General features: G+C 34.3%; 1 protein-coding gene across 1 annotated transcript in view; it reads right to left on the bottom strand.

The window, feature by feature from the left end:
- Nucleotides 1-298: 298 nt before the first annotated feature.
- Nucleotides 299-26,817, bottom strand: part of LOC137408447 (lebercilin-like) — a 31,489-nt gene continuing 4,970 nt past the window's right edge. The window contains exons 4-15 of the mRNA XM_068094979.1: nt 26,195-26,373; nt 22,882-23,074; nt 21,043-21,180; nt 17,637-17,843; nt 15,567-15,680; nt 13,462-13,563; nt 10,581-10,714; nt 7,253-7,421; nt 6,318-6,401; nt 4,443-4,569; nt 3,230-3,365; nt 299-1,330 (exon numbers count right to left, since the gene is read on the bottom strand). Coding sequence (XP_067951080.1) covers nt 820-1,330; nt 3,230-3,365; nt 4,443-4,569; nt 6,318-6,401; nt 7,253-7,421; nt 10,581-10,714; nt 13,462-13,563; nt 15,567-15,680; nt 17,637-17,843; nt 21,043-21,180; nt 22,882-23,074; nt 26,195-26,373 — 2,094 coding nt within the window. The 3' untranslated portion in view covers nt 299-819. The remainder of the gene's footprint in view (nt 1,331-3,229; nt 3,366-4,442; nt 4,570-6,317; nt 6,402-7,252; nt 7,422-10,580; nt 10,715-13,461; nt 13,564-15,566; nt 15,681-17,636; nt 17,844-21,042; nt 21,181-22,881; nt 23,075-26,194; nt 26,374-26,817) is intronic.

Below are 26,817 nucleotides of genomic sequence, written 5' to 3'. Positions count from 1 at the left end.
AAGAATTAACAAAAAAGCATAGTCAATCAAGCTTCCACTCTAACCTATTCAGCAACTGGCAAGAACATAAGTGATCAATAATTGTTTATAATACAATCTTGACCTTCTGCAGCAAAAACTGATGCTGGCAGTTTTTCCTTTGTAGCAGAAACACCACATCAGCATCAAAAGTCGTTCAGACTTGACTAAATATGACAAACAGCTTTATCATAATAAAATTGAAAGCAAATCAAATTTATTTTCAACAAGATAAAGAAACTGGAGATGATAGTTGTGTCCTTATAATATCAGTTAAAGGAATTCAAAGTCTCTTTGCTACAGGAGCCAATGGGACACCAAGGCATGACTCGAGATGTGCAATAGACACTTTCATGCAGACATGCGGTTATATAACAAATAATAAAAATGGAAGAGTAGCGTATCTGTTAGCATAGCCAATAGATCTGCATGGAAAAGCTATAAAATAACCTGATGATATAGTTAAACAACAATAAACAGAATGATAAATATATTGAACATCCCTGCTAGCAATAATGGGCGGAGCTTGACAATTTGAGTACAAAACTGGAGGGAAGAAACTACCATCTTGTGAAATGAATTTCAGTATTGAACGAGCTGACAGTGAATGATACGGACCACAATGCTGAGGTCACATGATCAAGTGCTCTGAAGTTGCATGATTAAGTGCTCTGGAGTCACATGATCAATTGCAATTGAGCCATATTCAGCAGCTTAGATCTATCATGGCATTGGCTAGTGCTGCATTAATACCCACTCTTTTTAGTAAGCTTTCATACCCTTTATATTTAACCGACAATTCTATAACACAACTTCTTCTAAGTCATCATCAAAATCATCAATTGCTCGAACAGTTGGCTTGCTATGGATGGTTGCATGGTCAGCTCGTGGCCTCAATGGCAATATTTTATTTGGCGTAGATGGCTTATCAGAGTTATCTTCCCATGGAAAGCCTGAAGGTTTTTGCTGTTTGCCTGTAGCCTTGGGTTTGCGACTAGAAAATGAATCATCATCTCCAAATATGTCATTTATAACAGCTGATTTATTTCCACTGTCCTTGACCTTCCACGTGTTGTTATTCTCCGCCTGCAGTCTCGTTCGAGGCTGGGTGGCTTTGCCAGCCCCAAAGGAAGACGGCTGGTAGCCTCCGAAATCAAGGTCGTCATCATTGTCTGTGAATATTGAGTCTTTTTTATTACTTGCAAATAGCCCGTTATTTTTCTTATTTTCTGTGCCAAAGAGATCTGTAGAGTTGTTCGAAGTTTTGTTGGCAGGGAAACCTCGGAACAGGTTTTCATCAGTTTTACGGAAACTAAAACAGAAGTGCAAAATTTCTTATAAAATTGATCAAATACAGCTGCAAGCGCTATTTATGTTAATCTATTTCAAGTCATATACAGTGCACACCCGAGTTACAATGTTCCTGTTTTATGGTTTTTTAGCCTTTTATTGTGGAATACGTTTTTTCGTCCCCTTATTATAATCCCTTATTGTTATATAATATTTTTGCAATACCGACATTGACTAAAATCTATCTCCAAATTCAAATTTGGCGGTCGGTGTGCTGAAAACGCTGAAATAACAAAGAAGTCGATATGCTATTCGCCAGAATCTCTCCAACAGCACCTGAAAGATATACTATGCTTGCACTCTCTCCCTCGGTTCAGCATTCTTCATGTTTTGTAAATTCTTTATGTTTTGTAAATGCTTCATGTTGCGTGAGGGAAACCAGAATTAGTGAAAAGTGAGCGAAAATGAAAATTATTGTGCATTTTAACAACTCATACATATATAACTATATAACTACATATATAACTTTAATTCGTTAGCCATGAGTCTTAAGATTGATAACAACGTTAAAGGAAAAAGTAAGAATCATAATCGGAACATAACCACTAAATACACTAATGTTATTGTAGGTAACTATAGTTACTAAGGTTAATAGACTATTTTATTACTAATCTTCAAAATATACCGCGTGTATATCAAATTTTTATGTTTTTTACCAGGGTAGTTTCCATTTGATAATTACTATGGGTTTCTATATCCTTCTACATGACATTCTTGCCTTACGATGCCAACACCAGAATGATTAATTTCGTATGGCGGGGGTCCACTGTATATGACTCGAAGCAAGCAAATAAAAATGTATGTGGTGTGATCATATCTGTACAGGTTGTTAGGTTCAACCATTAAAACATGAAATATTCACAATTTAGCCGACATAATGAATCAGTAACATAATTTTACAGTTGTTTGGTTTACATATTTGAACTCAGTACAAAATAAGGATTAATCTATATATAGAAATCTCAAAGTATGTCCGTGGATCTGTCTGTCATTCCGGCTATAGCTATTAAAATCTTAGAATAAAGAATTCATACTGAAGAAGATTTGATCTCAGACACTCCTATTCACCAGTCCAACGCCGTATCCATTAGGCTACAGAGATTGATTGGTTCACGAGCCGATATAAGTCGCTATATTGGAGGAAATACCCAACGGCTTTGCGTACTACGCAGAGTGATCGCATAACATCAGACGAATAGCTCTCATTAGTAAGCTTGCTAAAACTTTACATTGGCTATGTACCAGGTTAATAGCAAGTGGCAAGCAACTCTCATTACTTCTCATTGTTTATAAGTTGATTTTTAATACCCGGGCAACGCCGGGAAGCACAGCTAGTTTAATATATAATTTATGACTATTGAATGAATTGGCAATGAGTAACAATGTTGTAAATGAGAATTTCAGTTTTCCAATAAAGAGGTCCAATTTATTTCGTACATCGCTGTTAATCCACAAGCTTGTTAAAATACCGCTGGAACTGTTATAACCATGGAATTGCATTAAAAATGTTTCCAGAAGCTTCTAGTCACAGGAAAGAAGATGGATTCCTCAGTAAACCAACACGTAAAATGGAAAATAAATCTGCTATGCTAACTAAGACAATTGGACAACCTTTCTCATCTTCGCAGCTCAACCTTCTTAGCTGACGGTAGCAGACGCATTCTGCGCATAAAATTTTAATATTTTAAAATTTAAAAAACATAAAATATAAACTTTAACTTTTCAGCTTAGTTTTACACCAACTAAAATCTAAAGCAAACACAGCAAAAAGCTCCGAGAAGCCCAATAAGCTAGTAGTGTTGTGTTACAACTGATTTTGGCACACAAGTCTACTGTGAAATCATTGAAGAAGATCAAATACCTGTAATCCTTTCCTTTTGTCGATGCATCTGCATCACCAGATGTAAGAAAGAAGTCACCACCAAATGTCGAGTCATTTGTGTTCCCAACTGAAGGCTTAGCTCGCAATCCTAATGTCGGTGGGGTGGCTGAAGAGCCTGAAGTAGTGAGAGAATGGTAATAAATCAATATGGCGGCCAAATTAATAAACTAAATCTAGCTAAAATGGTTTGGATCGGGAACAGAAGACAACTATCAGCTAAAATTGAATAGAATTTGTAATAAATATTAACAGAATTAATAATATAATATTAATATACAGTGAAACTCGGAGAACTTGGATAAACTTCACGAGACCGAGCGAAAGTGTTCGAGTTATCAGAGCATTGAAATTATCAGAGCACTGTCACAAGGGCATGTTTATATTAGTGGATACATGTACATATACAAACTATACATAAATCAAAAGCATGGATTGCTCATTGCAAATTAAAGGGCCTCTCATGTGAAGTTTAAAATTTTTTTATCAAAAAGTATAGATAATTTTCTATCACTTGAGATTTGTTTGTTGTTTTAGGTGAAGTTAACTGCCAGGACATTCTCAGGTTAAAATTGGCAAAACTTGATCGCGGTTAAAACGCTAAAAAAAGACATCTTTTTCTATTGAGCGTTTTAACCAAGATCAACTTTGCCGATTTTCCTTTAAGTTTATTCAAAGGTTACTAAGCTTTTTCTTGCTTTCAAAGAGCCATCGCAAAGCGGATGTTTAGTAAAATTTGATTTTTGCAAACCTTTAGAAAAGTCATTGACAAAAATATTTAGCCGATGATGATAATAACGACGCCTAAGAACTACTAAAAGTTGATGTTTATCTCTATGGCTTCGGATACAGTGATACTCTAAAGTAATAACAACAGTCCCGGTAGCCATTGAGCAAAAAACTATTCGAGTTAACGATGCTCGGTCGAGTTATCTAATGCAATTTATCATTGCGTGGGAACGGACCAAACAAATCCGTTTGAGTTAACCATGTGTTCGAGCTAACCGAGGATGAGTTATCCGAGCTTGACTGTAATTATAATAATATATTACTTAATACTTTATAGTGAATAACACAATAAAAATTTGAAGATACACACGCCATAAGCATGAGCTGACAAACGCATAAATTGATGGGATAAATGATACAGTTACTGAACTGCCGACTAAAGGATGAAAGTGGGCTAGCTACAAACCAGAGTCGATCTCTTTCATTTTTTGAAGAAGTAAATCTTTCTTTCTTCTCTCTTCTGCTGCCCTAGCATCATTCTCTAGCCTCTTTTTCTCCTGTTCTCTGGCAATACGGGCTCTCTCCTCCGCCTCCTAATTATAAAAATAGCTGTCAGTCTAAAAAGTTGGTTGTGAAACCAATGTTTTATTACTAATTGTAGTTAGCTGTATTCAAATATGACAAACTGTAAAGGTTAACTGATAGCAGAAAACATTATTGCATTAACAGCTGCAGATCACAGTACAAATTGGTGTTTGCATATTTTTTTTAATTTTGAGCAAAACCAGGTTTTTATTGATAATTTCTAGTCATGAAATTTGATAAACAAACTATTGACTGAAAATAGCTGCGATGCTACTTAATTATATTAAAATCATTCATTTTTTAAACTAGATTATTTAAAAATTGTCTATTCAAATTTTTCATCGATGGAAATGGAGCGTTGATAGGTTGAACAGACACCTTCCGAGAATAGTTAATTTTGATGGACATTTTTTTAATTTTTAATTGATGTAAAAAATTTTTTGCTTTTTACATTCAACAAGATGATACACACAGGCTGATTAGTGTAATTCTATACCCACCATTCCAAAAATATAATTATGAAATGGACCTTTTTGGTACTTGTGGCATCTGCTTAGACCTTATGTTATAATTATCTGCCACAACCAGTAACCAAAACTAGATGAAAAAACTTAGATTGGCAGCCAACAGAGGTCCTTTGTCTCGAGTTCACGCATTGGTTAATCGTAATTCATTAATTTATGTTTCGCTGACAAAATTATGTCCTTATGAAGCTTGCATCGCGATAGCCTTTGTCTCTGAAACTGGTTTTGTGTTTTTCTAACATCAAAATCATTGTTAAAAAATAAAATGCTAATTACATGTATTTGGCTTAAGAACGCAGTAGCAAAAGAAGAACTACCTCCTTTTCGCAAGAACAAAATACAGTGAAACAAAAATTGGTGAGGAAAATGATGGAATATTACTAAACTATAACAGTAACCAATATATTTGATTTTTTGTTTAAAGACTGAAACCAAATAACAGAAAACTAAACGAGCAAGAGAAGTCGGTATATCTGCAGTAAATTGCAGCAAATAGTGAAGAGAAAGTGGACAAACAGAAGGAGGGTATGTACGTATAACCGTGCATTGGGGCATATCTGTGACGGAAGATACAAACCTTTTCTGCATTTTCGCCATCCTAGAGAAGGATGGAGAATGATATAAACGGTGAAACAACTGGTTTGCCACCGATAAAACTAACATTCCATTACGAGTTTGTTAGTGAGTCAAATCATTAAAAAGATCTCTAAAGTACAAAATATTAGGAGCCATCTCTTTCATCATTACACGCGAGTGTAATTGTACACACTTCAACAGAAATATACCTTTTCACGAGCTTATTTGGATGAAACACATTTAACCACTCACTAGGTATAGCGGGTATGGCCAAATAACATTAGCAATGATTTCCTCTGAAAATTATTAAAAGATTTGAAAATTTACAATGAGTCCAACTGCGAACCTTTTACTTTTATATTTCATCATAATTTCCATAGAAAAGCATCAATTTTCAACAAAAATGTCTAACAGTTTTGAATGAAAAGTAGCAAAAAATACGAACGTGTAGGAAATCTAACGACAGATAAAATAAAACTAAGGCTACAACATTTAGAAAGAGAGCACGCTTAAAATATGATTTAAACTTGCAAAGATCCACAGTTGAATTTGAATCGACCATTTGTTTATACAGGTTGCTGGGATGGTATATAAAGGGGGACAGCAAAAACCGCTTTCTTACTCACCTCTCGGAATTTCCTCTCTCGTTCTTCCGCTTCTCGGGCTTTTTGTAATTCTTTTTCACGAGCCTCTCTCTCCTCCATCTGCTGCTGCTGCAATTCACGCTGATGCCACTCCTTCTCTTCTCGTGCCTACAAAAATCACAAAGATAAACAAAATAACAAACATATGTCACCAGAAAAGGCTTTGATGATAGGGAACTTCTTATGAGCTTACTAATAGTGGAACGTTTTATGTAAATCTCTAATAGTGAGAAAATCAAACCAAAATAATCACTAAGATTGGTACCCATTTATGAAGGCATATAATTGAGTGAACAACCCCTTGACAGTTGATTATGATGTCTCCTTACATACTGTAACCCAAAATGTTTTTAATTTTAAGAACTGATGTACGTGTAAATAAAATTAGTTTTGTCTAACAGATCTCTGAAAACAATTAGTAGTTATCAACCCTTGTAAATTATATATTGTAAATAATTATGTTAAAGTCAATCAAAGCACACTAAATAGAGAGTCTTGTCAGTTAAGTTCCTTTCTTAGCAGATTTGAAAACATTCAAGATTCTTACCTAATCTTTGATGAGATATTTTCAATTTTTAATAAAACACGACGTATTTTTATACATTCTTATTTTACGTAAAGATCTGAGGAAACGAGGTCAGGGTGTGAGTTGTTACAGGTGTGATGGTACACCCATAGTCCTAGCCTTTTTTATCAAATAACATTCATAACAAACTCTGTTGTTTATGATTTATTTGCTCTCGTTACATACAAATTATGACCTGGAGTTTTCTACTCTTAGATCAAATTCCAATAACCTTATTTTTGAAGGAAAAACTGTTCCTGAATTCAAATAAATCCCTCTTTTTGAACAGCCTTTTGAAACAGATTGTGGTTAACAACCAATGTCAGACAAGGTCGATAGGTCATACCTTTCTTGCGTCTTCCTCACGCTGTCGTCTCTTTGCTTCTTCCCTCCCGCGCCTCATTTCCTCCTCACGATTTCGCCTTTCATGTTCCTCTCGAGCCCGCTTGGCTTTCTCTACTTCCTCTTGTTGCTGCTGCAGCCTCTCTCGTTCTTGCTGTTCTCTTGCCTCCCTCTTTTCACGCTCCCTCACACGCTGCTCTTCCGCTAGCCTGTTTGTGAAACTACTCCATGAATTCACAATCTAACTCTTGGAATCCAGAACAACTTCGATTCGCAATCAAAACAAATAAAAATTATGAATAAATAAAAATGATGGATTTAAAATTGAAGTTATTTCAGCGAAGTTGAAAAAATCTAATGTACCAGCTCAAGAAAATAAAAAAGAAAAGCAACTGAAGCAACAACATAATTAGCCGGTGAGATAATTGAAAGGTTTTGATAAAACATTCGCAACTCCAGATGAGAAAATTGGGAAACTAGCAGATAATTTAATAAGAAGTTACAGATTTGTAATACAACTGTTATATCAATTATTTACAATTTATGAAACAAGAAACATTAAAGTTGTAATGATGTAAAGTGCGCTTATACAGGTCTCAGGTTCAAACCCTGCTTTGGCATGAAATCTTTTTGGCCGGTTGAAAGTCATCACATACGAGTCATAAAGCATGACCTTTTTAAAAAATGAGATACAACAATTTAAATTATAAAAATATTTAACAGAAAATATTTGCAAAAAGTAAGTGAAATATATGTATAAAAACCTGAAATCTGTCATATTGTTTCATTAGTTTTCAAATCAATTTCCTTGACGCGTTGGTATAACTGTTTGCTTAATTATGAGAGTTTTAAAAATGATAAAGACCTACATATTGACATTGCTACTAGATAATAATACAATGACAATAATATTGCTATTTTCATTGTATTAATAGTATTTAAAAGTATCGCTTTATTTAGTAGTTAAGAGTACTGCTTCATCGCCATTACAAACAATCAGCACTGGTAATTGCACAAGCAAGCAAACGTGGAGAAGATAAACTGGAACATAGAGGAAAACTTTTTTAAGAGCGAAATTTGTAGAATAAACTATTGTCTGCATCACGTCTATAGGGAGTCAAGTTATGAAGTTAGCTATACTAGTGGAGTTGGTACTCTATTCACAGAATAGTTAGTGTATATTTGTTACTAAAAAACGAAACAGGAAATTTGCATATAAAAGTTTTCTCTGATCAGCTAATGAGCCATTCCCTCATAACATACCAAAATATAAAAGTATTAATTTATTTATTTAGGAAAATATCCAGTAACTTCCAAAGTTTTCCTCTACATTTGCACACGATATGATGTATCTGTTGTTTACATAAAAAGCAGCGCAATATTTCTTATCTACATTAGTATCGCTTTATTTCACAATAAAAAATTATATAACTAGAGTTGTCTTCCCGTCCTAAAATGCGACAATAGAAAAGGGCTGCATGCTGCACCCTAAAAGCATAACCACTCAAACAATATACATGTAGATGATAATATCAGCGCATAGCAAGGAAGAAGTGATTAATCTGAAGCTGTGTAATTATGTGTACTCGAGTTGACTTCTAAAGAGAAGATGACTCCTGAATTTTAATTATTCAAAAAGCAACATTCTGCAAACGATATAGGAAAAGGTTTGACTACAAGCGGGGGGGGCTAACCATCTCACCCGTCTTCAGGTAATTCTGTGGCAAAGAATGACTTGGAGGCCTGAAGCTTGGTAAATGTATCGTCGCGACTACATTTAATAAGGTAAGAGAATGTTGACAACGAAAACTAGTGGAATAGCTAAGATTTCAGCATGAAATAATCCGTAAAGCATATAAGTAAACAGGCAATACACTACATATGATATCGAAAAAAGCACTGAACTACGCTTATGCATGTATAACATTTTATTGGCATTATTATTATTATTATCACTTATTAATAAAATAATGTTTTTTATTACATACCAAAAACAAATATGAGAAGACAGAAATCAGGAATTATTGAGCGGGTTGAACAAGAGTGTTTCTAAAGCTAGTAATATAATAGCATTGCGGAGGAGTCAAGATAGTATATTGTAGGTTGTAGTAGAAGAAAGTTTATAAACGAAACCAAACGATGGAAGCTAAGGGAGCTAAGACTATAAAAAGATTCCAAACAGAACGTTTAGCATAAAACTCGGAAAATCTGGGCAAATATCTTGAAAGGTCAAATTAAAGGTATAAAAATGGCAATATTTAAAATTTTCAAAAAACTATTTTACTCAAACCTAAATGCCCATTATACGTGATACAAAGAATGCTGCATTCATCTCTACACACATCCACAGTCTCATAAAGTGCATGCTATTTTGAAAACTTGCAAAATCAATATCGGTAACCATTCTTATGCAATAATATTCAATCTCAATATATAATTTGATGGCTTCTTAGCAATAGTGCCCTAATTTATTACAAAGTTGACACAATTATGAAAAAAAATGCTGAAATAAAGCAAGTATGCCTCGGTTTAGACAAACTTGGCCTCTAGTTATTCGATATGAACAATTTGAGCTATAACCTTTAAGCTGAATGGTATATACCCTGAGATGTATGAATTATTCAATTGATGATAAGCTAGCCAGGAGTAAACACAGTAGCTGAATCTACATCCAAACTAAAATATGCTGCGTCTTATCTTACAGAAGTTCTAATACTGAATTCAGTTTTAATTTTCACCTGACTCATAGTCAGCATACGCTGCCCCATTGTTGCACCATGGTCAGCATACGCTGCCCCATTGTTGACTCATAGTCAGCATACGCTGCCCCATTGTTGACACATAGTCAGCATACGCTGCCCCATCATTGACTCATAGTCAGCATACGCTGCCCCATCATTGACTCATAGTCAGCATACGCTGCCCCATTGTTGACTCATAGTCAGCATACGCTGCCCATTGGTGACTATAATCAGCATACGCTGCCCCATTGTTGACTATAGCCAGCATACGCTGCCCCATTGTTGACGCGCCAGCTTTTCAAGATTTTTAACTTCAGATATTTTAAGATTTAAAACCTGTATAAATAATTTTTACAGAGAATAAATTTTTTGTCCTCAATTTCAACAATTTTCTCATCATGGTATATCTTCTCTCTACCGATTCTCTATGCGATGGAGGTTCTCAAGCTACATTCATAAATATGACCCTGAATACGATTATAAATCTACATCTATAATTCAGTAAATAAAAGCGGCCAATCACAATAAACCTCATGAATGGTGCACCTGGCTACAAAAAACCACCACAGTATGGTAAATGCATTCATAACAACCCAACGCCCTTCACAGAGTTGATTAAAACATTACCTTTTGTTGAAAGAGGTAGTAAATGAATCGTCTAAGGAATCTTTTGGCTGGGACGCTGTTATCTGTTTTTGCTTCCTGAATATATCATCCCACGACCCTTCAGACTCCAACTTAGGAGTTTCTGGAGGCTTGGGCTATGAAACAGTCACGATATTTACATTCACTGACTAACTAAACCAGTGTCCAATTATGTTACATATAAACAATGTATAAATGTACACTATTATATATAGTGTACATATGTACATGTATATATGTACACTATTTGTATGCAAGTTTATTTACAGTCCACACCTTTTGCAATTAATTAATCTTTCCTATAATAATAATAATCTTCTTTATACATTATATTAATATTCTTATTTAAATCTCGATGTTTGTCTTTTTTTTCTGTCATCAATGTGTCCAGCTATGGCGATCAAAATCTAGCAATTAATATTCCCCACTGTACTGGAATTGAACACAAGGTGAGAGCAATAGCGAGTATACAAACACGCACACCTAACCACAAGGCTAAGCTTTTCTTATCTGATTTAGCTTATCGACAGTATCCTTCTTGCGATTAAAGCTAAATACGCAAGTTTTATTATGAATAAATATTTCCTTTTGTGTTTGTTTTTCTTTTAAATCTTTTTGAAAAGCTATCTCAAAATCTATTATTCATTTTTCTTTATTTTTAACTTTCTTATGTGCTGTTTCAATGTCAAAGGTTCGGCTACTGGGCAACTGTAATGCCACAATTTCAATATTCAATGTCCGGTTATAGCAAAAGGCAATCGCTAAAAATTGTTAAACTAAAAAATGTTCACACGGACGTTCTCGAGTAAAAATTGCATTCTCTCTCAGTTTAGTCAGACAAAGTGCCATTGTGCATTTCACTGATGTATTTAACTTCGATATTGCATTTTTACGTTTGTGCCAGTATCGACTCTTGAGAGATACCAGTATAATCGTATTCAAAATTTTGATAGATAGCTTCTGCAGCAACAGTAACCTTTTTTATAGACATACTTTTATATACAGTCATACTTCGACTTACAAGTGCCCAACCTACAAGAAACTTGAGATACGAGCCAGCTTTTAAGCAAGTCTTAGCACTAACATATGAACACACTTTTGAGATACGAGCACGTGAGTCAGTTGCCAAGTATGTCAGAAGTGTCTTATGAAAACGGCATCATTCTGTATTTTTACACTGCTCAGGTTATACTGCAGCAACGTGTCTTTTTGTGCCCGTTTATCAGTGCAGAATTATGTGAATTAGAAGTACTGTGTGTAGACCGAAAGCTAACCGGTACAATAAAGAATAATGCAGAGAAAAAGCGAAGGATAACAATTGATAATAAACGTGACATTATTGAAAAATATGACAATGTAAAAGAGGACCACATTTCTACTAAGGAAATAAAAAAACATGTTAGAAAAATGGCAAAAGTTTTCAGAATTTATAAAAAATAGACATTCAGACAAGTTGGCAAATGGTCATGCATTAGCCCTTTGTGTTGACAACTGTGTTCGTCCTTTTCGCAAAGTGTTGAGAGGGCGAACATGTTTAACAGTTATACTATAGTATACTATAGTGATGGATCAATCTTATGTTTTATATTAGGAGATTGTCAGTTACCACACAGTTGAACTGCAGCCATATTGGCATGAATGTGAGAGACAAGTTTTAGAGTTCAAGTAACTTGTAAGAAATGCTGGCATAAGTAATGTAATCAGTTAAAACTTTTTTCAGATAGATTCATGTTTGAGCTTCAGATTGGTGAATTTGTTTGTCGATCTGATTCCATACAAAGAGTACAGCAATGGTGCTGTTACATTCTCACTTAGATGTACATGTAAGTTCACTGACAAATGATAGATCATAGAAGAGCACCCACTGATATATACGGAAAGCAAAATATATGTGTTATAATTCTGTGAAGCTTTAAAGCTTAGGAAACAAGACAATATTATAATTATAGCAAACTGCACTAGCTTTGTAGTTGCATTGAGAGTCCTACTAAATCATTGATTAACAAAGGTCATTGAGTATGCACAGTGTTGTCAGTATATATATGCAAAATATATGTGAACCTATATATATATTTCCCAATGTTTGTGTGTATATGTGTCTGTGTATGTCCAGCTATAGCTATTAAAATCTTAGAACTCAAAAATTTCACATTCTGATGGATTTGAACTCACAGAGATTGCAACCACTAATTTTCAATCCACGCACTCTACCACTGAGCTATACAAGGCGTATTGATCAAACACACTACCATACACGGTATGGCATATGCACCCGCCAAATGATGTATTATTTGAACCTCTATAAATTCTATTAATTTAATAAATCACGATTTCGTAAGGTTCAATTCCTATTATCTCCGTAGAAAGAACCTCGACATTCTATCTAAATAAGCGAGAAAACCATTGGACCACAGGCTTGAGGGTCAGTGAGTATTTGAACATAATATCTTGACGCTATGATATGTGTAATGATGATAGCGATTGATCCAAATTCATAGAGTTCAGATCATACAGGTGACACTGAGACTGCTACGACAAAACAATGTTTTATTTGGCAACTCACACCAAAGAGGTGTTGTTATTAATTCTGAACTTCAAAGAACATATCCCTCAAGAACAAATTATAAAACTGGCAGCATAGAGATGCGGGATATTTATGTGTCAGCAAGTCAACAAATTGACCGAGTTGCCTAATTTTTCTTCACAAACTACTAATTTTTGATACAGTAGCGAAATTAACAAACTCATCAAACCAAAAACTTTATTTTACCTAGTAGTAGTCTTGCCCTAAACCACTAAATGAATCAATAAACTGGGAGTTATCTGCTTGTGCAATTAGTTGACTCATTTTGCGATGACTCACCTGATGAGCAAGTTTACTAGTAGCACCTTCATTTGATTCTTTGATTACTTCTGGCTGAGGCTTCGGCTTGCTGACTTTCTGTGTAGAAACCTTCTTCTGTTTCTTAAAAAGAAATGCAAGTACAAATTCAACAGACAGATTATAAAGCATACAAACATTCTGTATTAAAGATGAACTTTCACAAAATTTTAGAAGATTTTATGAGAAAGTATCAGTATTTTTATGTTTGAGGTGATATCACTGCCAGAATGTTTCAAGATTAAAATTGATGAAAACTTGATTGCGGCTAAAAGGCTCAGATCAAGCAAAAGTGTGATTATCACGTCTGTGAATAGTTGCGGAGAGACTGACAGAATAAAGGCGTGTAGCGGAGCAGCTTGAATTCAATCTCCAATATCAGATATCGCAACAATAACAACTAGTGATGCCATTCTGCAAGTATTTTCTTCTAAACATTTTAATCGCAATGAAGTTTTTTCGATTTTAATTTTAAAACATTCTGTCGGTGAGATCACTTCAAGCATCAAAAACAATCTCAAATGATAGAAAATACCAATAATTGCTGATAAAATCTTCTAAAATCGTTTGTAAGTTCATCTACAAGTAATTCTGACATGTTTGTAAAAACCTATTATTAATCTTGCTCAGGGCAGTAGCATTTCCACTTGTTCCTTTTTGTATTTTTATGTACCATTCCACAAAAAAATTCCATTACTCATGCAAAAACTTTAAAGGAAGCAAACTCGTTATGTCAAGCTAAAACGTGTGCCTTGAATTTTTACACAATGTACAGTATATAGCCCACCGGTATACACGCCCACCGACAAAACAGCGTCAATGACATAATGGAATAGCTGTAAGGAAATGTTATCAAAGCGTTAGTCATGGGAACTAGTTAAGAAGCAGGCTATCTCAAGTATGGCGATTATGGGCATCAGATGATACTTTTGACAGTATAAACTATGAGTTGGTTCTCCAGTATGATGGGCAAAGCCTATACAGTGGAGCCTCTACTTATGAAATTAATTCGTTCCAAAAGCCAATTTGTAAAAGAAAATTTTAGTAATAAAAACTCATCCTAACATAAATATGCCCTAATTTGTTCCAAGCCTCAACAAAACTCGGATATAATATTTAATCCGGTAACATAACATTCGTATAAATTTTACATTATTACATGTAATGGTTAAAACCCATAACAGATACATGTTAGAATTAGATTACTACATATTAAATGAAATAGTACACATGGAAAAAAGATCAGATAAATAAGGCATAAAAACTATGAACAATTTGTTTGTTTACCTGTGGCGTTGGCTGAGAAAATGAGGCTAAGCGAAGACGGCAGAGAGTAAAAGGGTGGTGGTCAAAAGGGGCGGATGGCGGTCAAAATTGGTGGATGGCGGTCAAAATGGGCCGATGACGGTCAAAAGAGGTGAATGGTGGTCAAACGGGGCAAATGGCGGTCAAAGGGGCGAATGGCGGTCAAAATGGGCGGATGTGTTGTTGTCTTAGTTTTGTTTAGCTCAGATATATGCATTTAAAATGTAAGTAGAAAAATATATCGACACAAATTGAAAAATTATGTCATAATAAAAACATCGAACCTAAATTGCTAAAAACAAATGTTGTCCTACTCTGCATGTGCTATATACCAACTCCAAATAACACAACGAACACAAACAAACACTTGTCATTCGCTGACTTTCGCTATCAAATAAACTTGAAAGAGAAGTGTTGTATGTCGTACCCAAGGAAAGTAAACGGGTCAAGATACAAAAACTCTGTCGTATCTGCAAAATATCTTTCACAAGTTGAAGCAAATTTTCTACCAAGATACGTTTCGCAACTCTAAAATTTCCAATGTCGATTATTTCGTGAATAGAAGCTCCACTATATACAGAGTAACAAGCGACCAACTTGCTAATGTTAATGTTACTTGCAAAAAATTCCCTTCTTTAAAGTTGCCAACTCCAAACAACAGCTAATTCTAAATTGAAGAAAAAACTATCGATCAAATTTAAAAAAAATTAGTATTTTAAATTAAACAAATTTACCAACTGTCAGGTGTATAAAAGTTTTCCCTCAGAAGAAACCCCCAGTACCTGTATTTGTTGAGGTTCCTGTTTAGGTTTACCAGAGTTCTCTATTGCTTTGCTAGCTTTAATAGCAGGGATTCTAGCGGAAGAGTTTGGGGAGTCAAAGGAGCGGGTTGCTAGCTAAAAGACAGCCAAGACAGGCTACAGAACTAAAGATACAGACATTGCAGTGAAGCCCTCTCACACCAATGCCTTGCATGCAACAAGCAAAAGGAACAGAACTGAAAAGCTGAACTACAATAATGACAAAAACTGTTGGTTTTTTCCTATGAAGATTGTCTCTATGTTAGTGTCAGCCAATCAAATTATTGACCAAGGTTAAGGTGTCAAGGTTATTTCTACTTAATTTCGTGAAGTTATGAGAATTCAGTACGATGAAGTTTTTGAAACAACCGTTACTAGATTTTTAAAATTGAAAACCAAAAATATGTTGAAATAACTTTTAGAAATTTTCAAAAGATTAGCTGACAAAACTAGCCAATGAGCTGTAAAAGACGTACAAGTTTTGAGGTCTTGTTTTGGAACTGATGCCAAAGGAGGTACTAGCAGCAATGTCTCTCATTGGTGTGAAACACCAGCATATTTAACCACAACACCAGAAGGAAAATAAACAAGCAAAACATGCATTCTATTTGGTGTAAACAAACAGCAGACAGAAATGAACGTTAAATGCATTTGAAGTGAAGTAGTTGTTAGGATCTACAAAAATGCCTTGTTTATTTCATGTGAAAACTGTAACAGAAATCTAGATAGAGAGTGAGCTACACGAAGAGAAAAAGATGAAAAAATAAAGCCACCAACTAGGACTAGAACTCACAACCAATTGTATCAAACTCCAAATCAAAAAGAAGCTAAGCTTGCACATGTCCCACACTATCAGCAAATACACAAAACAGAATAACTACATAGCAAGTTTACTACCAGACTGCCTATTTGAAAGCTATTTTAAGGTAAACAGCACAAGGTATTTATAGTTGACCATATCGCTAGTGTTATAGGCCAACATCGGCCAGTTCAAACCATGAAACTTACTACTGTAACAATGAAGCATTAATTGTAGCCTCTTTCTGAGACCAAAAATAACCTAACATGGAATTTGAACAGATCCTAGGTGATTGTCATTGAGGTATTGTAATATCTATTCCAGTACAAATCAACTCAATACCGGACTATAAAATACTATGTTATTCATTATTATATTATTAATACTATTCAATATACAAGGTAAAATTTCAGTAAATAATTTCTTTTATACACAAAATTACTGCCAACATTTTACATTTTATTGAAATGTAGAAAGTTAATGAAAATGTAAAATAACATGTAAAGGAGTATGAAAATAACAAAAACCATAAAGTTATAAACTAAGTTACTGTATTTACTTGAGCATAGCGCGAATGTTTTGTACCGATTTCCAATCAAAATTTAAGGGTGTGTCATTATCATGTATCTCTGCTATCACTGTTATACAGATGTATCTATGCCGGTGATGGTACCAACTTTGCAAACGCTTTACCAGGAACATAGATAATTTTTGTAACATTTGTAATATCAAAAAATCCATTTGATCAGTTGGGAAGAAATTCATTCTGACTATTTTCAAGTTTGTAAAAACAAAGTTTGGAACAAAGATAGGACTAGGTATCATATGAACCGCAGGAACCTCAGCTAAAGTTAGTGGTAATTATTACAGCAGAGTTTCAAGCAGCAAATAATGGTGACAGCAAGAAGCAAGTTCTACCAATTAAAAGGCAAAGCCGTGCGCAAGCCAACAGCAATGTTAAAATTTCACTGTAAAATGTTTACAACTATTTGTGTTTTTTTAATAAGTTGCAAGAGTGGAAAAAACAAGCATGGGTAAAAAACTCTGGTTAATTACTTGAAGTTTTGAGGTTCTCTTAAGTACAGTAAAAGATGACAAACTAAGGGTTGAACTGAATTACTTGTTTTGTGTAGGCAGTTGGGGTAGGACAACTCCCAAATAATTAGCAAAGCATTAACATACGAACAGTCATTTTAAAGCGGACACTCGGAAGAGGAACGAAAAGCAGAGAAATACAAGAACAAAAATTAAACCTCTTTCGCTTTAGTTTTCTGTTCTTCCCTTCTTTTCTGTTCAAACTGTTTAGCCCGCTGTCTCGGTGATATTTCCGGAGACTTTGGGGGTGGTTGATACCGCGCTGGTGGCTCTAAGGCTTGAAGACTAGCTTGTGAACCTCCTCTTTGAGCTAGAGCTATTCTATTCTGATAGATATTCCTAACTTCCAACTCTTTCTCTTTGTCCTACAAAGCAATGTTACATTCAAATCAGGCTTGGCACGAAAATATCATTCGATTTGATTCATTGATTTAAATCATAATTGTGTTTTGAAAAAATTCTTGATTTTTACGATTTTTTCATAGCTTTTTAGCAAACAATCTTGTTTTGTTGCGTGTAAAAATCTGTAAACACTCCTCTGTCATGAATTAGCAAGTGTGATGGCGATAATAGACTGCATGTGTAGTACAACGATACAAAATGACCTTTGAAGTTAGGAACTGTGAGTTTATTTACAGTAGTAAACCTCAAAGCAGGATTATTTAAGTTAGTAAATTTCTTGCATCCAAAACGGTTAACATTGCACCAACCGAAAAAGAGTGCAAAATATAGGCGAAATTCGGATCGCTCATGAATGGGTTAAATTTATCTTCTCAACATCCTGACAAGGTGTTTGAAAAATTACCACACCACCCTTTATTTGAACATCACCTCTAATAAAGCACCGCTTTAAGGGAAGGGTTGCAAAATAGAGCGCCATGGCATTCAAATAAAGGTTTTATGGTAATTGTAACGTGTTATACAACTCATGGACAAGTTGCTCAAGCAAAAATTAGCGAACAAATCAAACTGATCAAAAAACCTTGAAAATCGATTTTTTGGAAAAATTACGATCTTTGCCAACCCGGATTCAAATGCGCTAAAAGACTTTAAAAGGAATTACCGTGAAGTACATGATTGCTGCTAGCAATCATACAGTAACTACTGTACTGTTACAGTAGAGACTTTAAAAGGAGTTACCGTGAAGTACATGATTGCTGCTAGCAATCATACAGTAACTACTGTACTGTTACTGTATGATTGCTGCTAACAAGCATACAGTAACTACTGAGATACGAGAGTGTATAGGACTGTAGAAGTACAATAACAATGTTTGAAATATTTCATGATAATTCAATTAAACAGAAAGACTCACTCATCTGGTTATTTGAGCTATGTCAAGGTAGCTGAAGTTATAAAACCTTCGGCTCAGATATCTAAAGGGGCTAACGAATCAGTTTGCAGGCTAAAAGTAGGTCCGACCACACATTCATCTGAGACTCAGTGAGTGCGACCTGAGTCTGAGGTCGCACTCAGTGCGACACTAGTCTCATGTTACACAAACTGACACTGAATTTTGATGTCTTTAGAGAACAGAGGCTGAATAACTCAAAAATAAACCATAGCAGTTAATTCATAATACCTCGTTATTGATTCTCCCTGAGTAGGCTATTACAGCACAGATAACTCTAAATCATAAACCTGCTATCAGACTACAGGGAGTCGCACACAACCCTAATTACTTTGCAAGATAAAATCCAAAAGCTTCCTACCAGTTCAACACAACCTTCCAACTTACGTCGGCTCTTAGATATGCGAATATAACAAACACAGAAGTGTGCAAAATGGACTGGACCCTTTTGCTACCAAATTGAAATTCTATACATTTATATGACTTTGAATCTTCTTCTATATATATAAATCTCAGTGTTCGACATTCGTCTGTCTGTCTGTCTGTTACATCAATAAAGTATCAGGAACAAAAAAGCTACTTCACGCTGGATATGAACTCGGAATTTCCAGGTCTGCAAACCAGCGAGATAATCTGCTACACTGCGTTTTCATTGCCATACTATGACATAATAGGGCACATACTTATGCAATACTTGCAATACTAGCACGCTTTAAGTTCATGATTGGGTTATAGATCATTAAGTGTAAACTAACGTCACAAGCTGATTATAGTAAGTTACTAGCTTTACTAACTAAATTACTCAGTCATGGAGTCATTATTTTATTACTCGTTCAATGCTGAACATTCAGTTAGTAAGCAAATAAAAATGCATGTAGTATAATCATATCTGTACAGATTGTTATCGTCACCCATCGATATAATCAAATGCTCAGAAGTTAGCCTACATAATCATACACAAACATAGTTTTATAACATTTGGTTTACATCTTTACAATCAGGAAAAACTGAGGATTAACTTAATATATAATTTATGGCTAGTAACTAAATTCCCTATGAGTAACAATTTTGTAGATGAAATTTTAGCTTTTCAACAAAAACTTCTCGAAAAGTTGAGAGTAATGAGTTTTTCAACAAAGGGGGTGCAGCTTATTTCGCGCACCCCTGTACACCCCTTTACACCCCTGTACAATTCTTCTGTCTATATATATAAATCTCAGCGCTTGTTTGTTTGTTATTTTGTATGTCTTTTTGTTCATTTCTTTGTTTTCATCTCTGTGTCCAGTTATAGTGATTAAAGTCTCGCGATTAAAAATCTGCTTTACAGAGAATTTCAACGCACGATATTCAAATTGCAAGACTACAAACACGTGTGCCTGACCACTAGACTAAGCCGTTCTTATCATTTTCAATGTTCTTATGTATAAGTATAGCCTCATCGTGGTTGAACACGCTAAATGTGCACTTATATTATTAACTAATAATAAAAAGACTTTCACTATTGTTATTTTTAGAAGTGTTTTAAAAGCTTTTTTTTCACCATTATGCATGACTTATTTTTTAATTTGTAATTTTCAAATGTGCTGCTTCAATTTCAAATGTGCCGTTACACACCTATTTGCGGTTTCGGTAAATCCGTAAAAACTAAATACTTTTCACATGGATGAATGTATTATCTGGCGTAGGAATTGCCTCTAAGTCCTCTCTCTATTCGGCCAGACAAAGACAGGCCGATATCTCATTTTTATGTTTGTACCAATATCGAGAGGTACCAGTATCGTCCATCAAAACTTTGAATACAACGAACTTTTGCTGCAACATTTTTGTACACACACTTCCATGTACTCATCGTTTATTTTTTCTCTTAAGTTATTTGAAGTGCACAAGAACACTTTTTTCATGATATGAAGTTTAAAAGTTGGGATGGTAAATGTTGTATATATTAAATGAAAATAAATTTTCTGTGCAGACTTCTTTGTTACCCGGGCAACGCTGGACATTCATCTAGTATTGATATATAATAACATAATGGTTCCGAGATGAGTAACATATATGCTGCAACATGGTTAAGATCAAGTACAGACTCCAAACATACAAGACGTCTAATAAACAGGTGGTCACTTTATGACCCTAACTTAATGAAAATGAGTTGAAAATAGAAGACAACTACTAAAGACTGGAAGAAACAGGTAATTAAAAGGTAGGTGTAGTACCCTAAGGTGTATCTTTGTGTACTCGAGGTCAGATTGGAGAGTCTCCAGCTCCAACTTTAGACTAGCGTGTTTCTTTAGCTCCGTTACAATTTCTCGTCTGTGAGACTTCTCCAGGTTTTCTATGTGTCTCTCTAATTGCTAGCGAATATAATCAAGAACAACAGGCTATATTCATTGAGTGAAGCAGTGGCCAAATTAATATATAATTGTTTCAAGTCATCTTAGGTGGGTGGTTTGCGAGTGAACTGGAAGAAGCAGAAGCGAAAAGTTTTCCTTGGATGTAGACATACTGTAGTGAAATACAATAGTACAGCCGGCCTCGCCAAGGTAAGATGCCATGGTGTAGGTGTGCTGGCAAATAGCCAAGACCGACCCTGAGCTGGACACAACGTTTTATCGTCGGAGCACACACTGCAGCTTTCACACATTTATGTCTGACTAAGGAAATATTTAAAAGGAGCGACTATAAAGATTTGTAACATCATAAATATAATAGATTATTATATATCATATATCAAATATATATATGATATATATTAAATGTAACCATCATTATATAATGGTTTATTATTGATTATAATATAATGCAAATTGGTTTTTGAGGAGTTAATAGGTATGTAGTTATCCGTTTCTTTTTTTTTAAATTTAATTCCATGTACAGGCATGCAACATTGTAATTTGCAGTTGCCACAATTAGGATATTTTTATTTTTACATATTGCGTATGTTTGATTAGGCAACACTTTTATCAGTCACAAAAACTTCATGTATTTACTTATTTTAGTCTTGAGAGTTATTGAGTTTTTATTAATAATTGTTCCATGACTAGTTTTCAAGCTAATACGAGAAAGCCAGATATAGCTTTCAAGCAAAGCTTACAGCTTCTGGATAAATGTGCTACTTTGTTATGAACAATGTATTCTGTGCTTTATACAAGCTCTTTAGTGGTATATGCATGTGCCTTATCTCGGATCTCTCTGGCAGTGTGTTTCTGTGCAATAAATCAGGAAGGTTAAAACAACAATAATAGTAGTCTTTACTATAATATGAGCAGTGTTTGTCCATCCAAAGCCATGCTAAGTGCATTAAGAAAAAGTATTTCCCAGCAAAAGGATTGAACCCAAAGCTTCAAATTCAAAACCAAGCACATTACCACTACACCACTCAGTCAACTTACTTTATGGGATCTTAAACACTATTTTGCGCATTTTTCTCTTGTTTACCAGATCAGGAAGTATAACTGTCTCAGCCCTAATGGCATGAGGAGTTGGAAGTGAAACATGTGTAAACACAGATGTTAATTGATGGCATTATAGATATTATCAAACCAATGTACTAAATATAATCATAAATATTAGCAAACCAATATACTAAATATAATCATAAATACTATCAAACCAATATACTAAATATAATCATAAATATTATCAAACCAATATACTAAATATAATCATAAATATTATCAAACCAATATACTAAATATAATCATAAATATTATCAAACCAATGTACTAAATATAATCATAAATATTATCAAACCAATATACGAAATATAATCATAAATACTATCAAACCAATATACTAAATATAATCATAAATATTATCAAACCAATATACTAAATATAATCATAGATATTATCAAACCAATATACTAAATATAATCATAAATATTATCAAACCAATATACTAAATATAATCATAAATATTATCAAACCAATATACTAAATATAATCATAAATATTATCAAATCAATATACTAAATATAATCATAAATTTTATCAAACCAATATACTAAATATAATCATAAATATTATCAAACGAATATATACTAAGGTACAAACCTGAATTCTATGATTTCGTTCTTCAAGATCATTCTCCGCTTTACCCAGACGCCGGCTCAGTTCGCCTCTTTCTTCTAGCTTCTTGTCGTCGGCTATTTCTTGTAAGCGCTTCACCTTTCTTTGAGACTTGGAGAGTTCATCTTCGGCATTTCTTAGGGACTTGTTTGCTCTCTCATTCTTTTCCTTCCATTTTCTAGATTACAATTCAACAATTCAGGCATGACAATAACAAATGTCAATTGCTATCCGTAGCTGCATTTAGTAATGCCATCAGCTATTGAGATCTGTAGCTAGATTTCTAATTTTCAGTTGCATACTTGAATTTGTGTATACAGTTGTATTCATGTATATAGTTGTATTTGTGTATACAGTTGTATTTGTGTATACAGTTGTATTTGTGTATACAGTTGTATATATGTATTTAGTTGTATTTGTGTATACAGTTGTATTTGTGTATACAGTTGTATTTGTGTATATATTTGTATTTGTGTATACAGTTGTATTTGTGTATACAGTTGTATATATGTATATAGTTGTATTTGTGTATACAGTTGTATTTGTGTATACAGTTGTATTTGTGTATACAGTTGTATTTGTGTATACAGTTGTATTTATGTATATAGTTGTATTAGTGTATACAGTTGTATTTGTGTATACAGTTGTATTTGTGTATACAGTTGTATTTGTGTATACAGTTATATTTGTGTATACAGTTGTGTTTATGTATATAGTTGTATTTGTGTATACAGTTGTATTTGTGTATACAGTTGTATTTGTGAATACAGTTGTATTTATGTATATAGTTGTATTTATGTATATAGTTGTATTTATGTATACAGTTGTATTTGTATATACAATTGTATTTGTGTATACAGTTGTATTTGTGTATACAATGGTATTTGTGTATACAGTTATATTTGTGTATAAAGTTGTATTTGTATACATGAGTCCAGCAAAGAGCATGGAACAGTACAACGCATTGTGGCGCAGCCAACAATTCACAGCTCAAAGACCTTAAAGGTTGACTTGCAACAAAATTCACATTACAGTTATTTGGTATCAAAAGATTCACCACGTCTTACTCTGCTGTGTTGTAGGTGCAAAACATGTAGAAATGTGATCACAAGATCTTAAAAGCTTAAAAGCGAACAGTTAATCGCCGCCATTACGAAACCGCCGTAGATCGGAATCAGTTTATTTCTCTGACGTAGTCAATCTATTTGGTTATTGTTTTGACACGTGATGTTCTCACATGAATTGAAAGGCCAATTAAAGGCTCAATATAAAACGTCTCGTAGCACTAGTTTATGACAAACACTTTGGGTTTTACCGAAGAGCTTTTACCAAATATAGATGCTCGCTACTTTACAGTTTTGTTTCGGTTTGGTCTAATCGTAAACTGATCATGTGACCCATACTTTCTGCCAAACAGCGCGAATAACTTCTGCAGCATTTTTCGACTATCACAGGTGACCAACAGGCTCATCATGTTTATCAAAGGATGATATGCACTCCTTCGATCTAAGGTTAAAAAATTAAACGAATTTTTACGGTAGGTTTTAAGCTATCAGTGCTCAAAGTGACAGCATTACAATGATGATGAAATAGCCGCGTAAGAACAATAGACATGGTTTTATTGAATGTGTGAAGTATATTTGTGAAAACATTTCGACGAATGAGGTTGCGTGAAAGTGTAAACAGAAGCCATATTGTACAACTACGTCCCATTTGAATCGTTTTGGAAAGAGATTCTAATCTACAGCAGTTTCGAGATGGCGGCGATTAACTGTTCGTTTTTGAGCTTTTAAGAGTTTGTAATCACATTTCCACACATTTTGCACCTACTGCACATCAAAGTAAAACATGGTGAATCTTTTGATATCAAATAACTGTAATGTGTATTTTATTGCAAGTCAACCTTTACGCTGTAGATGATAAGGACCTGATGCTGTCACTTGCATAGACTATTATAAATTATGGCTAAGAGTGATACCATGCGACAGTTAAAATAGGACTTAGACTAGAACTTGAATTTTAGTCTCGCACAGACCTAAAGCTATATGTGGTTGAAATAGAGCTCAGGCTGACACTGCAGCTCAGACAGAAATTAGGCTATAGCTGTAACAAAACAGTCGGCTGACAAAGGAAAACATTTGCTTACTTTGACATAGACTACAGCCTAACCTCAGTTATTGATCAAATGGTAAATTGCTCAAATTACAAATTGAGTTTTTTTATCAATAATTGTTTCGATAGCTTTCAAACAAAACTTACAGCTTCAGGATAAATGTGCTATTTTGTTATTAACAATGTATTCTGTGCTTTACACAAGCTCTTTAGTGATGTTGAATATGCATGTGTCTTATCTTGGAACTCTCTGGCAGTGTGTTTCTGTGCAATAAATCAGGAAGGTTAAAAACAACAACAACAATTATAGTAATCTTTACTATAATAAGAGCAGTGTCCGTCCCTCTGTTGATACCATGCTAAGCGCATTAAGAAAAAGATTTCCCTGCAAAGAGATCAACCCGAAGCTTTACTTTCAAAAGCAAGCACATTACCACTACACCACTCAGTCACCTTGCTCTGCAAGATAATATTGCATGTACTTAATACTCGCAACGATCTCTCATAGTGCACGGAACTGGCAAGTGTACTAGTGTTGATAAAATTAATCCAATAATAAAAATGGTATTTCAAAGCATTCTTACACTATTTTACACCATAAACTGTACATTAAGTGAGTAGGTAATATTTGAAGGCCACTCACTAAATTTCTTACAAATACTCTAATAATATTAATAGGTTAGGCTATGAAAGGAATATTTTGCCACAACTGTAGCTACCCCTACCCCAGGCTCAGTTCCTCAGATTTTTGTGTATCACAAAAAGTGTAGAAATAGCTTGTGTTTTTTTATTTAAATAACAGATAGAAACAAAATCATACGCTAATACATTACAGAAAACACAAAATACAGTTTGAGTTTTGTAAACTAAAACGACTGCGTCTGCCAAAAATGGTTAAACACCAAAGATAATAAAAATGAGCAATTGCTGGCAGTGAAACCACGTCATCGGATTTCGTCTGCCTATCTAGGAACGCCAAAACTATGAATTTTTATTCGGCATTCAAAAACGTCTAAAACTTTTCATTCGATCACCGATTAGTTTAAGATCATAAACATTCTAAAATCAAGATTGGACTAGTTGTAACTGGTTTTAACTGATTCTCATCCAGTTGCAGACTGAAAAATTGCTGTGATGAAATGACATCGAGCAGGCAAAAGCTAAACTCGATCACAAAAAGCTTTACCTGATTTGCTCTTTTAGAGACCGAACTTCTCGGTTATGCGAGTCTATCATCTGGGGCAGTTCACCTTCCTGATCCTGCAGTCTGTCCAGCTGCTTGTTTTGTAGCACATTGTCCCTCTTCAGGGCCTTGTTCTCACTTCTAATTTCATTCAGGGATTTCATCAAAGTGTCTATCTCATTCTATCGAAACAAAAGAGATGAGCTGATAGAGTTACCAGGGAGTGAAATACTAGATATGCCCCAATTACTGAAAACATTTCAGTCGACTTTGTTCATTATTAACAGCCCAGAGTTACGCACCAAAATACAATACTGTTGCTTTTGACCAAAGCATCTGTCTCAACGACCATGAAAAAAACGGCATAGCATGCTCCTAACAACTCTTTATGCTAAAATAACAGTTATAACACAAATTATTATTATTATAGTAAGAACATATTTTTGTTTCACTGTATTTTAAACATATACAACATTTTTTGTGCGGCGTAAACTTTCCTGTCTGAAAAAAATAAAAAGTGATTTAAATTGACATTGAAGGTGTGCGCTCCCCTTAACTTAACGTAAAATTACTGCGATCGTGAGCCCTAAACCAAATGAAATTGATAAAAAAATGAGAAAAGTTGA

Source organism: Watersipora subatra, chromosome 11 (assembly GCF_963576615.1).
Source record: "Watersipora subatra chromosome 11, tzWatSuba1.1, whole genome shotgun sequence".
NCBI lineage: Eukaryota > Metazoa > Bryozoa > Gymnolaemata > Cheilostomatida > Watersiporidae > Watersipora > Watersipora subatra.
This window is presented reverse-complemented; position numbering and strand designations above follow the sequence as displayed.